Raw genomic sequence first — 16,551 nt, forward strand, 5'->3', positions numbered from 1 at the left:
TATATTTTGAATTTTTTAAAACGACTTTAAATTACAAAAATGTAAGTTTTCCTTAAGTATACGACTAAAAACATTAAAATGACATGTATCAGTTCGATGGTTGATTTGAGAGCTTTCAAAACCATATCCCCTATATATTATTCGTTTTAGGATATTTCATAAATGCAACTGAAAAAGACAAGCAAAAAAAATAGGGAGTTTAATTAATGAAGTAAGAACATTTTCAAATGGGTACTTCTCTTTTAATAATATAATTAATTCATTTATGTTTCAAATATAAAATGAAAATATTATAATTAATTAATAAAAAATATAAATAAAAACCATAAATTTAGCAAATGACAAATGAGTTATGAGCAAATAAAACCATTTTTTTCTAAAGCATACCCATTCTTAAATATTTTTTGAATAAATAATTATTTTTAAATTTAATCAACTGAAAATAATATCCGTACAATTGTATGAGTCAAATTCTATTTTTATTGATGCATGTTATATATTAGTGCTGCATGTTTTAGTTAACATTTTACTTATGCACGTTTTTGAAAATCTCTATTATTAAAATTATGCACGTAAGGATAACTCATGAGTTTACTTGGTTGATTAAATGACATTATGTCCAAATTTATTTAAAGATATTTCATTAAGGTAACTGAAAAAGACAAACAATAAAATAGGAAGTTTAAATTCATTTAAGCATATTTCATTAATTTAACTGAAAAGATAAGTAATAAATTAGATAGTTTTATTCGTTTTATGATATTTCATAAATGCAACTAAAAAACAAGCAAAAAATAGGGAGTTTAATTAATGAAGTAAGAACATTTTCAAATGGATACTTCTCTTTTAATAATATAGATTTCATTAATTTAACTGAAAAGAAAAGTAGTAAATTAGGTAGTTTTATTCGTTTTATAATATTTCATAAATGCAACCGAAAAAAACAAGCAAAAAAATAGGGAGTTTAATTAATGAAGTAAGAACATTTTCAAATGGGTACTTCTCTTTTAATAATATATATATATATATATATATATGGATCAGATAAGAATTAATTAGCGGATAAAATGTGGATATTTAAAAATACACATACCAGCTTTCTTAGGCAAAGACCGCCAAGAACCTTCACCATTGATTTGAATATAGTTAGTTAGGGTCTCATCTTCCTCGGCGGTCCATCTCCCTCTCTTGAGTCCTATTTTCTCACAACACGGAGCCCTTCCCATCTCTTATCAATCTCTTCTCTCGAAAACGAGAAAGGAGAAATAATTAAAAAGACACTTTTTGGACCCTTGGGTGAGCTACACGAGAAAAGGTGACGAGTGAATAGAAGAAACCATCCAGGTGATTAATATAGAGAGAGGGGACAAAAGGGAAAAGAGAGATTTAAGGTTTGAAAACGACGTAGGATAGGTGAATGAATGAAACCACGTTGCAGATTAAAATTTATGTATTGTGTCCATCCTCAAAACTAGGCCTCGGCATAAAATCCGGAACCCGAAATCCGAACCGAACCCGAACCAAAAAGTCCGACCCGTTATTCAACCCGAAATGTAAAAATATCCGAACGGGTCTTGTAGGGTGGTACAAAAAATATCTGAATCCGAAGTGTTATTAACCGAACCCGAACGGGTAACCCGAAAAATCCGAAATTAATAGTCAATATAAATATTTTGAAATATAGATAAGTATTCTAATTATTAAATTCAATATTTGTGGTAATATGATATAATAATAAATATTAAAATTATAATAAATTATTTAAGTACACAATTAGTTATAAATAATATTTTATAATTTGCTCATTGAAATAAAAAGTCTACTCTCTATAAGGTAATACATATTGTTTATAAATGATGTTTGTTTTGATGCTTGATTTAACATTTTATTGTTATTTTATCAATTTTATGTGTGATAGATTAATTTTTATTTAATTTAGATGTTTTTCTTTATGTTTTGATTCAAAAATTTTATTTTTTACTTCAGTTATAACCGAACCGATATAACCCGAATTCGTACGATGATATATGATTACTTTATGGGTTTTGTGACGCAATACAATTTTGAACCGAACCCGAAATGTTATTATCCGAACCCGACCCGTATTAATAAAATTTTAGTATGGGATTTAGGAGCGTAAACCCGAAAATCCAAAAACCCGAAAAACCCGATCTGAACGCCAACGGGTACCCGAACGCCCAGGCCTACTCAAAACCATCGCACAATAGACACTCCACGTACAGCTCCTTCTAACATTTGGCCGCTCTCTCCACCCTTTTCCGTGCCTTACAAGATATTTATTACTATGTATACTGTTATACCTACATACGTACTTGCATATATACATGTAAATGTAATGTAGCTGTACACATATATACCAACTTGTATATGTATTTAATGAATGTATCTTGATCGCTAAGTACAAATCTCTTCAAGAGGTCTTAATTAGGTTAAATAGAGTTCAAGGGTATAACAGGCCCTGCCCAAATAGTGCTAAGACCTTGTGCTAAATTAAAAAAAAAAATTCCAGACTTTAGCTATATTGCAGTAACTCTAAAAATTAGGCCCTAATATTTATAGTTTTTAGCTAATAAGACCCTAATTTATTAAGGTAAAACAAAGGACCCTGTGCAAATGTGCCTTGAGCACATGTGCTAAGCCGGCACTGGGGTATAATTAACAAATTATTGTGTATACACTTTCTATTGAAGAGCAATGTACAATTATAAGACTGCTTATACGGACTCAAATAAGAAATTGGTAGGGAAAAGAACATTAGTGCAACTTCGTATGAAAAATGAACATGAGTCAATGAAACGAACACGTCTTATGAATAGTAGAGTGCTCGGCGGCAATGACTATATATGTTAATATGAGTCGTTTTTTTGGGCAACATGTTCAATATGATACGTTTATGTGGAAGATCTTGGACCATATTCACAAGTGGGCATGTATTCATCTGTGGTAGGCCTGGCCATATATAATTGTTTGTTGGTTTAATTGTTGAATAATAGTCATATATGGATCGGTTAATTCCTGTACCATCCAGAATTCCAACGACTTTCATGAGCTTTTCGTCCAATGTACTACTAATACTTTAGTTTGGTGCTAATTGTGCGTCTTGCTATATTTATCCGATTTTTTTTTCTTCCATTGGTTCTTTCCGTAGCAGCTCAGCTTACAGACTTGGAAACAAACAATAAAGGTGTGGAAGAAGGTATAAAAGACCATTAGGTGAATAGAATGTGTATATATAAGGGTTAACTATTGAAAAAATGTACCAAGAAATGAGATTGTTTTCGGCAATCTTAGTGTCAGAAGAGAAGGTAGGATGATCAAGCCTACTCCGAAATACCAAGAAATGGATCGGAAGATGTTCGCGGGAAAGGGAAGCTAGGGGTTGATGTTCCTAAATCAATATCATCCTTATTTTGGTAATGCTAAAGAGTTGTACAAAGTTCTCCTTAGGATTTAGAGCTCTTTCATTGCTTATTTCACATATCCAACTTTATCAAACTAAGTGATCTAACAAATCATATCTTGTATTTTGTTTTTGTTTTTTAAATTGAATGTTTTTTTCGAAAATAAAATAAAATATTGAGAAATGTCAGCAAATAAAAACAACATTAAAATACAATGACCATAAAATTAAATTAAATCATAATTAAATTAAATAATACTTTGGCTCATGCTTATGTTTGTGTTAATTAATTAATAAGAATATAATATGAACGCTGACACCTTCCACTTGCTCATACATATGAAAATACATAAAGTAGAAATAAATGTCCCTGTGATAGATTGTATATACATATGTATATGAGATGAACATTTATATATATGAGTATATATGTTCATATATACTACATTAATATATATATTAGAATGTAAACTGTAAACTATAACACAATATCTGCTAAATTCTAAATCATATATTATTTCCATAGTTTAATCGAATAGTTACATTTAAACTGTGATTTGACTATAGTTTACACCTTCCATTTTCATTTTTCTCGTCATATTAAAAAAACTCTGTAACTTTGAAAAAATAAAATCACTATGTTGGGCTCATACGCATAGAAAAAAAATAAATTTTGATATCAAAGATTATAAATAAATACTTTTTCTACTTCAAAAAGATTTATGTTTGGAGTTTTTACCCATAATAAGAAAATATATTATATTTAAATTATAAATATATTATTTTATAATTAATTATTTCATACAGTTGTTACCCAATAAAATTCAATGATTACAATTAATTTTTTGAAATGTTTAGTTCACGATTATGTAATAAAAAATAGATTGAAAATCTAAAAGTATCTCTTTTGAAATATTTTTAAACTGTTTTTTTTTTTAATGCAGAGAATATTGAATGTAGAAAATGAAGGGCAAAAAGATGACATTACATTTATATATGAGCCAGTCACGTAGATATCACGAGTCTCTTTAGTAACAACGAGCAAAAGCTTTGCCATTTAAAGCACTGCTCTAAATTCTTTTTGTCCTCTTGTCTCTCACGAACAATCTATTAAATGTTCACCGATTTTCATTGAACATATTTACTGTCGTGTTATATCTTAGGCAAATCTCAGCGTTATACTCATCTAATATTAGTTTTTGTTAGTTTTATTAATTAGATGTATAATGATGAGTATAATCTCAACATTATACTCATCTAATATAAAAACAACTAGAGCTTGATCCGTGCGGATGCACGAATATTCGTTTTTGCTTAGCAAAAAAAAAATTTATCTTATATAAATGGTAATATACATTTTTAAAATTCATATATATTAAATAATTATTTAATATATTTTTAAACACAATCATTTTATAATTTATAATGAATAATTTATTTTATTTTTTGATCCGTCAACTGTTACAACCATATTTTAAAAATATAACCCGTGTGTTTGTGCAAATGTATTTTTTATGGATCAAAAGTTTAATGTAAAATAAAATAGTTATCTATTTTTATATTTGATTTATACGATTAAATAATTCAATATATTATTTACAATTTTGTGGTTTGTATTATGTATTTTTATAACACTTTTATGTTTTTTAAACATAGTTAATATACCAAAATAAAAAATAACCATCCCGTAATAATTAAATTTTGTTACATTTTTTACATTGATTAAGTATAATTTATTGTTTAGCTAGATTATAGGAAATTCTTTTAAATAAGTAAACATAATTTGTTATACTTTGTTTTAGGAAAATGCATTAATTAAACTATAAAAGACAAAAATATTAAAAGGTAGGTAAATTTATTATTTCAGTGGCATATGATTGTAAATAATTTAAAAAATTAAAGGTTAATTTATATTTGTACTTTTATTTTAATAATATAGATTAATGTTTTAGTTTTCTCTTTCTTGTATTCAAAGAATTGATGTTCAACTTTTAATTAATGTTTTTCTTAAAACTAAAACATAAATTAAAATTTTCAAGAATGGTAGAACTTTATTGAGAATCAAATAAAACTAACAAAAACCAAGAAATAAAAGTATGTATTTAATTTGTATTAATAGGTGTGCAAATTCTTAAATATCAATCTTTTAAAAATTCAGAGGAAATATATAATACTTGAAAAAAATTCCTCTTTTTTGAGAAACCCTTTTCCTCTTTTTATGGTGACTTTTTGTTAAATAATTTTCCGGAACAGATTATCATGGTATTAATATACGCATATACTTTAACAAAAGCTCACCATATGTATTAAAGTACTTTTTGTCATTATTTTGAACTATATTGATTGAAAAATATTATATATTTAATTTGGGTCCACGGGTAAGGGTCCGTTGATATAAATAAAACGTATAAAGAGGTAAGTTATTATATTCGACCAAAAAGAAAAAAATTAATAAATTGTTTCTTAACTTTTAACTAAAAAAAGTAAAGAACCGGTTCTTAAAGTACCGGTTATTAAATAAGGACTTTAAAAACCGGTTCTTAGTTTTTTTAGTTAAAAGTTAAGAAACAGTTTCTTAACTTACGCTAAAAATTCTACTCTAAGAACCCCGGATTAATCATGCTCTTATTATAATGGCCATGCAGGGTACATAAAAAAAAGAAAAAAAAAAAAAGGATCCTGCGGTCCTCTCACCAACTTACTTAAATCTGACCTTTTGACATAAATACACTTTGTTTTGCATATGAGCACTTGAGCAATCAATCACCGGCATGTCCTGCATCTAACTAATATCATATACACTTGAACTCCGTACCTATTGCGAGCAGTACATTTTTTGTCTTAATAATGTTTTTCAGTGACGAACAAAGGGTATGATTGGTCTTTTGAATTAATGATTCTTAAAATGAGAACACAGGCTAAAAGCGGCTATGAGAACAGACTGACTATGGCCGTAGGGAAATTACACGTCAGGAATAAATACCCTCGAAGATCAACCATGAACAAAAGTTTTGCGGGATATACAAGTTGATGAGATCAGAATTCTAAGCCATTTTTACACATAATAATCAACTTGACCTTCTGATTTCATTAATTGTATATCCTTCAAAACTAACATTTATGCGGATTTGTTTAAACTGATGAGAACATTCGAATTCACAAAGTATGGATTCCTTTGGTTTGCATTTTTATAGAGAAATACAAAATAGTAATAATGTAATGTAAATATGTACACAAACAATTGCAAAAAAAAACAATAAGTTTTGATAAATCCTCCAAAAACAAATCACAAATGCGAAAGTCCAAAGGATATAAAATCAAGAAATTTGTTTTGTATCGTGGACCGTTGTCACAACGTACTTAAAACATCGTAGTTTGATATGAATTAATACGATTATAGGAATATAAGTTAAGAAGAGAGTGATAAAACAAGCTAGGATATTTACTCACAAAAATATTTACACGATTAGCTTTGAAAAAATACTGGTCACACGATTTACCAGTGAAAACGAGAGAAAATGTTGGTATAATCGGAATGGGTGCGAACCCCCATCAAGATCATGTGTATCTACAGGTGCACATGGCACAAGCTGGAACTTTAACTCATTGCCAATCAAGTGTACGTTAACTTTTTTACCAAAAAAAAAAGTGTACGTTAACTTAATACAAACGAATATGCGTCCGAAAGAAATAGGCTTTTATAAGAACATCATTATCCAAGGCTCTTAACAGAGTCTCTTAATTTAATTAGGAATAAAAAAAAAGAAAAATAGCAATTATCATAAGAAACATCTCTTAATCAGGATACACAAGAGACGGCTCTTCTTCTCCTTCTGCTGTAGCTTCTTCTCCTTCTGCTGTAGCTTCTTGAAAGTAAGTACCTTTCCTTGTTTTTAAAACTATCTGCCTCTTAGACTCTGTTACCTACATGATTGGATTGTGATCGTTTCTCTATTGTCTACTCTCGATGATTACTATCTAAACAAGATGCTACTTAGGCTGCGTTTAGTGGGCTAACTGGTTCTCATTATCATTTCAAAGTTTAGCTTTTTGTATGAGTTGGCTACACTTGGCAGATTCTTGTGCTCTGGTTGATTAGATAGCTTAGGAAGCCATGAGAAATAACTTTAGAATGTATCTACTTCACTGTTATGATTAGAGACTCTTCCTTAATAAACTTGTTGAAAAATGTCTTCTTTTGGCAGGGATGGTTTGATCTAGCTAGTGCTCGACACTCTATGGGAACTTTACGTATCAACAGCACTCTCTTAGACCTCAAGGATCATTCTGCGGCTTCAACATTGCAAGTGACTGACCAAGAGGGTAAAGTTTGGCTTTTCGGATAAAATTCACAAAAGTATTCTCTGATAGTTCATTGTTTCACATTTATATGTTATAAGTTTTATGTAGTCTTATCATTTTTTTGTGTGGGGGAAGACATATACTTATATGTCTATTACCAACCCGCTAGAGTTGAGTAAACGCTTCTGTGGCAGAGTATTTGGTTGATATGGGTGCTCTCAACTGCCTCCTTCCCACCGACCAGCCTCGACTCAGCGAACATATGGATGACATCATTAAGATGATTGAAAAGGTATGTTTCGTTTGATACAACATGGAGTTGGAATCAGCAATTATGTATATGATTTCTTTCCTGTTACAGGTTATTGAGAATGATTGTGGGTATGTTATGGAATGAGGCGATGTGTTCTTCTCTGTCGACAAATCACTAGACTATGGTAAGTTGTCAGGTCAGCGGATGGAACATACACGGGCTAGTGAGCGAGAATCACTAGACTATGGCCTTGGGATGAAGAATTTTCTTTGGTGAATTGCAGAACTTTTAAGTTAGGTGATATGTATAGCCTTTGTATGTTGAGTTTGAGACATCAGCCTTTGTAGCAGGGTTTGAGTATTGATCATTGTCTGAGAGCAAGAGATACCATCAATTATGCATTAATCATGTTTTCATTTCCTTGTTTTTAATGAAAGTGTATTTACAAGATCAAATGTTACTTCTCAAGTTGTTTCAATTTTTTTTTTAAGAACTTTTATTTAAGAAACTTGCAATGGAGGACAAAAATTTATGTGTCTCTTGACTAAAGTTCTCAACACAAATTTATTACTAAAAAAATGATTAAGAGACTCTAATGGGTTCTATGGATAAAGATGCTCTTACACACAAAACAAACAAAAACCTAGCTAGAACTATTTAATTCCGTCGCTATTTTTGTTAGTGGAGTTAAACTATATTCATACCATCTCACAAGAGAGTCCCAAGCGACTTGTAAGGCAAGGAACCACGTGAAACTAGCAGAGTAGCATAAAGAAGCTGGTTCCATGAGTCTGGAACTCCGGGTAGACACCAGTGGCTACAATCTTGGAACATTCCAGTTGCTGGAGAACTTCCTCGTACCTCCACAGGCTGTCTGTAAACCGAAGGGTGACCATCGGTTCGGTACCAAGTCATCTTCGTGATGTTCATGTAAAACACAGGCGTTTTCATGTCCGAGATCACTGATTCCACCACTTTCATCATCCATGGATACCCTCCTGTATACGTCTTGTTTTGTATCGGTCTTGTTTCTCCATCGCATTGCCCTCCTGCGTTCCACGTCCCTTTTCTACAGTTTAAAAGCAAGATTGCTTGAGCTAAAATAAAAAACTCTTCCACACACTAAACAAAGATTGTTTAAATTAAAACTCTTACACATACGAAACCCTAAACCGAGTTTGCTTGCGCTAAAATAAAACTATTCCACACACTAAAACCTTAAAACGAGATTTGCTTGTGGTCCAAGAAACTAAACTTACCTAAAATGTGAAGAGGAGTAACCAACGAAGAAGACTGTAGTTTTTGTCATGTTGATATTGGAATCAACCCAATCAGCCCACGTGTGAAGAGCTTTCGTGTAAGCTTCTTTCACTCCTAACTTCTCGTAAACTCGATTCCCCTCCTGGTAATAATCTTTCCTGAAGATTAAAAACTCGTTTCAGAGATATGACTAAAATAGAAAGAAAGTTAACCTTTATGTTGTTCATACCCTTCATATGTTTTTTGGTGAGTCCACCAGTGACCAGTGTTGAACACAATAATATCTGCGTCTTTGTATATCTTCTTGATCGATCCTTGGATCACGTCAAGCCTCAACGTCTCTTTCCTCTTCCCGTAACCATCTAAAACCTCTGATTCTTGAACGAGGAACGGTGACTTGATGAAGTCTACAGAGCATCCAAAGTCCTTCACCAAAAAAACATAAACTCTATCAACTAATCCAAAACCATAACAGAGAGTTGACATTACTTACTTTGAATCTAAAACCGTAAAACCCTTCGTTCTGAAGATTACTTCTTCTCCAAGAAACCTTTGAAACTCTGTTCTTGTCCTCCAACGCTGACCTAAGTGAACAAACCAGAGACTCCCACATGTTTCTATTCAACGAATCTCCAACGAAAACAAGCCTCTTCCCTCTCAGAATCTTCAGCATCTTCTTCCCATCGAATCTACACACACACTCAATAACAAAACATGAGTCACAAGGGAGTGGCAGAATCGTAATTAAACTTTGAAATCAAGAAACCTATTAGACTATTAACCGGTTTATCTATTTAGTTAACCGGTTTATCTATTTAGTCTAATAAAACCGACCTTGGAATCGAGCATCCGTCAGGCTGCCAACGATAACGGAGAAAGCCCGAGTCGGGTCTACCGTTCTTGAAGCAGTTGAACTTATCTTCAACGAAAGGGCAGTAACCGGGAGAGTAAACCGGTTTAGTATCGTCAAAGACCCAGCTTCCGTCGAATATGTCGCAAGAAGTTAGTTCTATCTTCTTGAACTCGTTCTTGACTCGGATTCTTCTTGGAGAGACGGTGTATAGAGTGGCTGTGTCTGAAGAAGCTGAAGTGGAAGAAGGTGAGGAGAAGAAGTTAGCGGCCGTGAGAAGACGAGAGGTGAAGCTGGAGACGATCAGCGAAGGAGAGAGAACTGGGAGAAGGGAGGAGGAAGAGGGAGAGAAAGAAGAGTGAAGTTAGAAAAATCTGGTGCTTCGTGATGAGGAAGAGGTTCTTTAGATCCGCCATTGAAACGTCTCCTCTGTTTTTTTTTTCTCTTTTTCCTCTGTTTCCGAGGAAAAGGCAATATGATCTGATCTTTTTGGAGGGAAAAGGAAGATCCCAACGGTTGGAAATTAAACAGCTTTTCACTCATAATCATATTCCTTTAAATTTTTACGTCTGTACTAAATATACTGTCCACTAAAATTATAGTTCTGAAATACAATTCTGTACATATTAAATTTTGTTATTTATCTTCATTTTCTGTATATATTAAATTTATCTTTTTTTTTTCTTTACTTTCAACATTTTACAAATAATATCACTCTATCCAAACTTATTATCAATACATGTTATATAATACAAAGATTCCATAACTCCATGCATAAAACAAACCAAAAAAAAGATTGAGAGAAATATAAATAGGGTATGTATCAAATTTGTCATTCATTTCATTTTTCTTTAGTTTTGAACTTCTTACAAGGGCTCCTTTTATATATTGGGAGCCACACGTCCCACAAGTTACAATATCTTTGGCAATTGACACGAAAATAAAATTCAAGAAAAACGCAAATTCAAGAAGCGACCTTTGGTGCTTCTATACAGATTGAAACTTCTCTGTAGTAATTAAGCAATCTATAATATAAATAAGGGGGAGACACTCACTTTCACCCAAAAAACAAAAGAGAGAGAGAGAGACACTTTGTTAAGAGGTTCTCCTTATTTGTTGCTTTCTTTTTATATGTCTCCGTCAAAGTTGTGGTTTGACCAAAATAGTATGTTTAAGGTCTCCAATGTGTAACTTATGTTCACCCATTGGGATTCTCCTCTTACCATACTCATCCACTACACCAAGATGCTTGCAAGCATCAACATCGACTTGAACAGTCCGTTTTGCACCTGCCGTGACATGAACTTTCTCAAACGCTATCAATTGTTTGTTCACACCCAGTCCTTTTATCCCGTTTCTCGGAGCCTCGGCAAAGACGAACACCGTGTGTGTTCCGTCGAATTCACCTGTGTTTGATACTTCAACATGGATAGGCATTTTTGGAAACGTTTCGCAGTTGGCATGAGACACTTTGATGGAGTTAGATGAGGAGTTGAAAATGGCAGAGTTGAGTTTGTAAGGTGAAACTGATAATTGGGCTAGTGGGTTTTGGGCTAAACTGTGAGTGAAGGTAGTGTAACTTAAACCGAAACCAAATGGAAATACCACTGGACCTTTATAGAATCTGTAGGTCCTTCCTGGGTAATCTCCAGATGCTCTCATGGCCATTAACGTCATTGGAACTTTTACCACGTAGTCTTGTGGATACCATGTCATTGGTAGTTTTCCTCCTATCATAAGATACACAAAATATTCAGTATATCAATTATGATTTCAATATTGATTCTAAATGATACTAAGCAAAACCCAAGAAATATGTAACTAGATCAAGAATGTACCAGGGCTAACAGCACCAAATATTATATCAGCAATGGCAGCTCCACCGGCTTGACCCGGATACCCGGCCCAAATAATGGCAGCGACACGTGGATTGTTCTTAGCCAATGATACATCGATGGGTCCACCACTCAAAAGGACTAGAATGACTGGACCTTTAGAAGCTTGAGCCACACGGGTCACAAGGTCTTGTTGGTAACCCGGTAAGAGCAGCCCGGTTCGATCTCTTGTCTCTGCCTCTATGGACTGGTCCAATCCCATTACAAGAACCGTTGCGTCTGCTTCACGTGCCGCCATCTCCGCTGCACCAAACCCTTGGTTTCCTGCACAAGCCACGCCAGAACAACCAGCTTGGTGAAGTGTCCTCGCGTATTTTGAGATTCCTTGTAATGGTGTCGTATAAGCGCAAGCTTTCCCTTACAAAACAAAAATTGTAATAAAACAATGTTAGTATTATGTAACTGATAATAATATTGCTTTAAAATGAATTATCTTAACAACCTGCATAGTTTCCGATCATGGTCTCAGTGACATCAGAGTTAGGTCCAATCACGGCAACGGTACGGTGGCGCGTAGGAGAGAGTGGAAGAGAACGGCCATCATTTTTGAGAAGAACAATTCCTTGATGAGCCGCTTCAAGGGCTAAATGTTGATGGATTGGAGTACAAACATCTCTAGGCCCAAGATTAGCGTAAGGGCCAAGATTACCATCAAACATACCAAGCCTCATCTGGACCGTTATAGTATTGGTAAGTGCTAAATTAATGTCGTTCTCTGTCAACAATCCTTTTTTCACAGCTCCTTCAGTGAAGATTGCCAAAAACGGCCCACAATCCAAATCCAGACCTACAAATGATATGATGTTTCTTTATCAAAATGATCAACAATCATTGTGCACATAACCGGTTCTAGACACATAAACATTGGTCTTGAACCCCCAAATTTGTTTAATTTAATATATATATGAATATAGACTCCTAAATTGTTATAAGAATATTATGAAAACTTCTACTAAATTATTTATGGCCCCAAGAGGTCACTGAATTCTAACATCAACGGTGGAAAAAATAACTTACCAGCTTTGATTGAGGCAGCAGCGGCTTCTTCCGGAGTTGCCGTGTAGTGTTGCTGATTGAAGAAAACATCGACGGAGTCACAATCTGATACAATGTACCTGCATGCAGTGATATTAAGCTGATGTGTGAGAAGTTATCAAATGAATATGAATCATTGACTATGATAACTATTGATCATCTTACCCGTTGAGTTGCCACTGACCACGAATAGTGTTCTTTAAGAGATTTTCATCAGCACAAGTTGGCTTTCCATTGACTTGATTGTACGAACACATAACACTCGCGACATTTCCGTCGTAAACACAAGCTCTGAATGGTACATTGTATGTGTCTTCTAAATCTTGTTGGGTGACCTATATCCATCATAAACTTATTAAATAAACATAAACATATTATATACCTCAAGTTATACACATCATTCATATGAGTTTTCTTTTAGATTATATTATGTTTTGAGTTTATTAGCTAAAGAAACGAATCTTTTATTTTGGTATGATATAATTTAAAGTATATATTAATTTGAAGAACAAGATAAAAGACAAGTAGGTTTGTCCTAGGTCCACATGACCAATGAGGATAAGATTCTCAACTACTGTAACATAAGACTACGCATATGCCACATCGGTCAAAGTCACGCTGCCTATTGGCTTATTAGCTGGTATATAATATTAGGCAAGTGTTTTGTTTGTGTCAATCGTTAGTCGTTAGTTATTTATAGTTCCGTAGATATGATCTATATTCGGAACTGAACGAATCTGAACATGAAACGAGATAAAAGACGATAAGCCTTGCAAGAAAACGAATCGAGTCGCATCTTATAACGTGGAGCTATAAATAACATAAAATAGAAAATAGCTTGCGAATTTGAGGAAATATATAAACTTATATGTTTCAGCAGAAAATACAATTTATTTTCATCTTTTCTATTTTTTCTAAACAGAAACACTATTAACTTAAAACCAATAAGATGCAAGAAAAACAGAGACTCACGGTACTCTTTTATATCCAGACAATTATAAGCCTTATAATGTCTAAATACTAATTTTAAGAAGTTTGGCTTTCCTTGACCAACAAAGAAGCAAAATTAAGCACTTCTCTCTAAATTCTTATCAGTTACAAAATTGAAAATTAAACATTAAGTCAAAACTTCAAAACGCACATGAATATTGTTAGATATAAATATATACAAATGTCTTTAAGGTTACCTTTGCGTTGAAATGGAAACGGTCGACGCCATTCCAGTTATCAAGATCATAAGCAGTGTAATGCTTGCAACATGCAGCGACTTTGAGGCGGTTGGGGCCGTTTCCCTGAAGTCCCCGGACGTAGCTGGCGGCGTATTTTCCGACGACAACAGGATCTTCTCCTGGAGTCTCCTGGCCACGGCCCCACCGTGGGTCCCTCAGTATATTCACATTTGGGCTCCAATACGTCAAACCGGCAACGCCTCCGTTGTACATAGCTCTTGCCTCATCGGACACCACCTTTTATTTATTTTAAACCATGACAATTCGTTGTTCAAACAAAAAAAACCCATGACAATTCTAATTAGTATATTTCTTCATACACCTTTGTTTTTGTTGAAAAGAAATATATATTCTCCAGTCCGTATATAAAATATATTTTTTATTCACTGGTGGTTATAGCTAACTTGCCCATAATCGTATTACTTACTAAATATTGCAGACAGTGTAGCATATATATTACGTATTATCCACGGCGTATAATGTATGAAACCTGTAAGGAACATAATCATATCTATCCATTTTTCTAGCGTACAATACATGTCTGACTTATATTCATGTCGTAGTCTGATAAAAAATCATCTGAATTATAAATTTCAAGGAAATAAATAAAATACACGAATATAGAGCATCCCGCTAATCATACTCTAGTGTACTGCCAGCTACGATGGCGATGTCAATGTCGTTTTTTTTGTGAAAAAGTGTCAATGTCGTTTTCGTTTTTTCGCGTAAAGAACTCACAAAATTTATAATTCTCATTTTTCTAAAATGTATATTCTATAATTTGCATAATATAAAATATTAATAATTTAAATAATATTCCTAGTTTATTCTCACCCGTCCTATCTCTTCCCATAGAGACTGGTTGAAAGAAGCTGCGGTGGTAATGACCTGAGGAAAGCTGGTGGCACCGGGAAACGCACCACCGAACTTAGCTCCGGGACCAACGTCAGAAACGCCGTGGAGAGCCTCGGACCACCACTCATAGCCTCCAATACCGAGGCGTGGCACAGCGGCGGCATTGTTGACGAGGAGGCGGATCTTCTCCTGCAAGGTGAGCCGTCCGATCAAGTCTTGAACCCTCAGGCGGACCGGTATATTGACCTGACAGAACCGGAGTGTCCGGGTTAACTCATTTGCCGGGTCGCATGCAAACAGTGGCCGAAGTGATTCTGATGAGTGAACCAAACATAAGAGAAATACAAGTGTAACTACGACTTTGTTGCCGATTAATAATTCTCTGTTATTACAAGACATCTTATATATTTGTGTTTTGTGTATGCGTGTGTTGATTATATGTAACATATGTGATGTTTGTTATTATAGTTTTCGTGGGAAAGAAAGCGAATGGAGTATTTATAGATAAGTCTTTTTTAAGTTAAGTCTTCTTAGCCAAATTGATTACAAAGGATAAGAGACTCTTGCTGTGAACAAAGAATTAGATAAAGATACAAAAAATCAAGTTGANGGGGTAAACAATGATTAAAAATATTTAATAGGTTCTTTTCCTCTTTTTTCTAAAACGTGAGTTTCTTTTTCCTTTCTAAACAGTCCACTAAAAAATACTAATGATGGTAGAATTATAACTTCAGTTTCATCGTAACTTGGAGAAATCAGATATCACATCCACTACATACATATCTTAAAGGTAATAATTTATAAAGGACTTTGGTAGTCCAAAGAAAATAGGATGTAGATTTAAGGACGCCTCACCAAATTCGGTCCTCACATATCTCTAGATTAATAAAAGTTGCAACACGGTAGATCCGTCGAAAAGCCACCGTTACACCACTATCACCTTGTGTTTAGTCACTTAAAATGTTCAAAAAATCAACAAATCTATAAATAAAAACAAGAGACGAAAATAAGAAGAAAAAAACTCTTTCACGGTGCCGGCAATAACCAAACACAAAACGAAAAAAAAAAATCTTCGTTATTTGCTCTATTCATAGTCAAATGAAATTTTATGAGGATTTTAATTAGGTAGAATTAGAAATAAAAAGAAAACATATTTTTTTGGTAACATCTAATAATTTATTTGCTGTACAGGCATGGGAACAAAAGCAACGCGAACAAGTTCATAGTCAGAAAAGATGAAGAAATAAATAAATAGAACGAAGAATATCAAAACATTATAACATTATATGTATACAACCTTATACATATATGCATGAAAAATTAAACGTAAGACCTTATAAAGCTGAGAGACAAAGAGAGAAGGTTGTTATTGATTATAGTTCAAGTTCATAGTCGACTCTCCACCTAATTATTTATAGTCATTCAACGTCCAGTCATGTTACCCACACTTC

General features: G+C 33.4%; 2 protein-coding genes and 1 pseudogene across 3 annotated transcripts; 1 reads left to right on the plus strand and 2 right to left on the minus strand.

Annotated features, from left to right (window-relative positions):
* The first annotated feature begins 7,365 nt into the window (after window positions 1–7,365).
* Window positions 7,366–8,417, plus strand: LOC106316785 (cysteine--tRNA ligase 2, cytoplasmic-like). 2 transcript variants are annotated; one of them, XR_001264963.1, is made up of 3 exons: window positions 7,366–7,744; window positions 7,859–8,015; window positions 8,085–8,417. XR_001264963.1 is itself a non-coding variant. In XM_013754656.1 (3 exons), the coding sequence occupies exons 1-3, from the start codon at window positions 7,573–7,575 to the stop codon at window positions 8,118–8,120; spliced, it is 306 nt and encodes a 101-aa protein (XP_013610110.1). In that variant the 5' UTR covers window positions 7,372–7,572; the 3' UTR covers window positions 8,121–8,417. The 2 variants fall into 2 exon arrangements, 1 of the variants encoding a protein (XP_013610110.1); XM_013754656.1 differs by having other exon boundaries at window positions 7,372–7,744; window positions 7,918–8,015.
* Window positions 8,418–8,684: 267 nt separating this feature from the next.
* Window positions 8,685–10,505, minus strand: LOC106313399 (annotated as a pseudogene).
* A 402-nt stretch (window positions 10,506–10,907) lies between these two features.
* On the minus strand, window positions 10,908–15,603 carry LOC106313398 (beta-D-xylosidase 1-like). The gene is made up of 7 exons (XM_013751196.1): window positions 15,080–15,603; window positions 14,204–14,482; window positions 13,182–13,351; window positions 12,999–13,096; window positions 12,424–12,768; window positions 11,925–12,338; window positions 10,908–11,816 (listed from the first exon to the last, which is right to left on the minus strand). Exons 1-7 carry the CDS (start codon window positions 15,545–15,547, stop codon window positions 11,227–11,229), a joined length of 2,364 nt encoding a protein of 787 aa, XP_013606650.1. The 5' UTR covers window positions 15,548–15,603; the 3' UTR covers window positions 10,908–11,226.
* Between the last annotated feature and the right edge of the window lie 948 nt (window positions 15,604–16,551).

Source organism: Brassica oleracea, chromosome C9, assembly GCF_000695525.1.
Source record: "Brassica oleracea var. oleracea cultivar TO1000 chromosome C9, BOL, whole genome shotgun sequence".
Lineage (NCBI taxonomy): Eukaryota > Viridiplantae > Streptophyta > Magnoliopsida > Brassicales > Brassicaceae > Brassica > Brassica oleracea.

Bases quoted from the DNA above. Each gene is read 5' to 3' on its own strand.
- LOC106316785 (XM_013754656.1), top strand. From the start codon at position 7,573: ATGATTAGAGACTCTTCCTTAATAAACTTGTTGAAAAATGTCTTCTTT. The intron at 7,745-7,917 runs GTAAAGTTTGGC...CTTCTGTGGCAG, and splicing joins GCAAGTGACTGACCAAGAGG to AGTATTTGGTTGATATGGGT. The intron at 8,016-8,084 runs GTATGTTTCGTT...TTCCTGTTACAG, and splicing joins TCATTAAGATGATTGAAAAG to GTTATTGAGAATGATTGTGG.
- LOC106313398 (XM_013751196.1), bottom strand. From the start codon at position 15,547: ATGTTACATATAATCAACACACGCATACACAAAACACAAATATATAAG. The intron at 14,483-15,079 runs GTGAGAATAAAC...AATAAATAAAAG, and splicing joins TATGGGAAGAGATAGGACGG to GTGGTGTCCGATGAGGCAAG. The intron at 12,339-12,423 runs GTTGTTAAGATA...TTGTTTTGTAAG, and splicing joins CATGATCGGAAACTATGCAG to GGAAAGCTTGCGCTTATACG.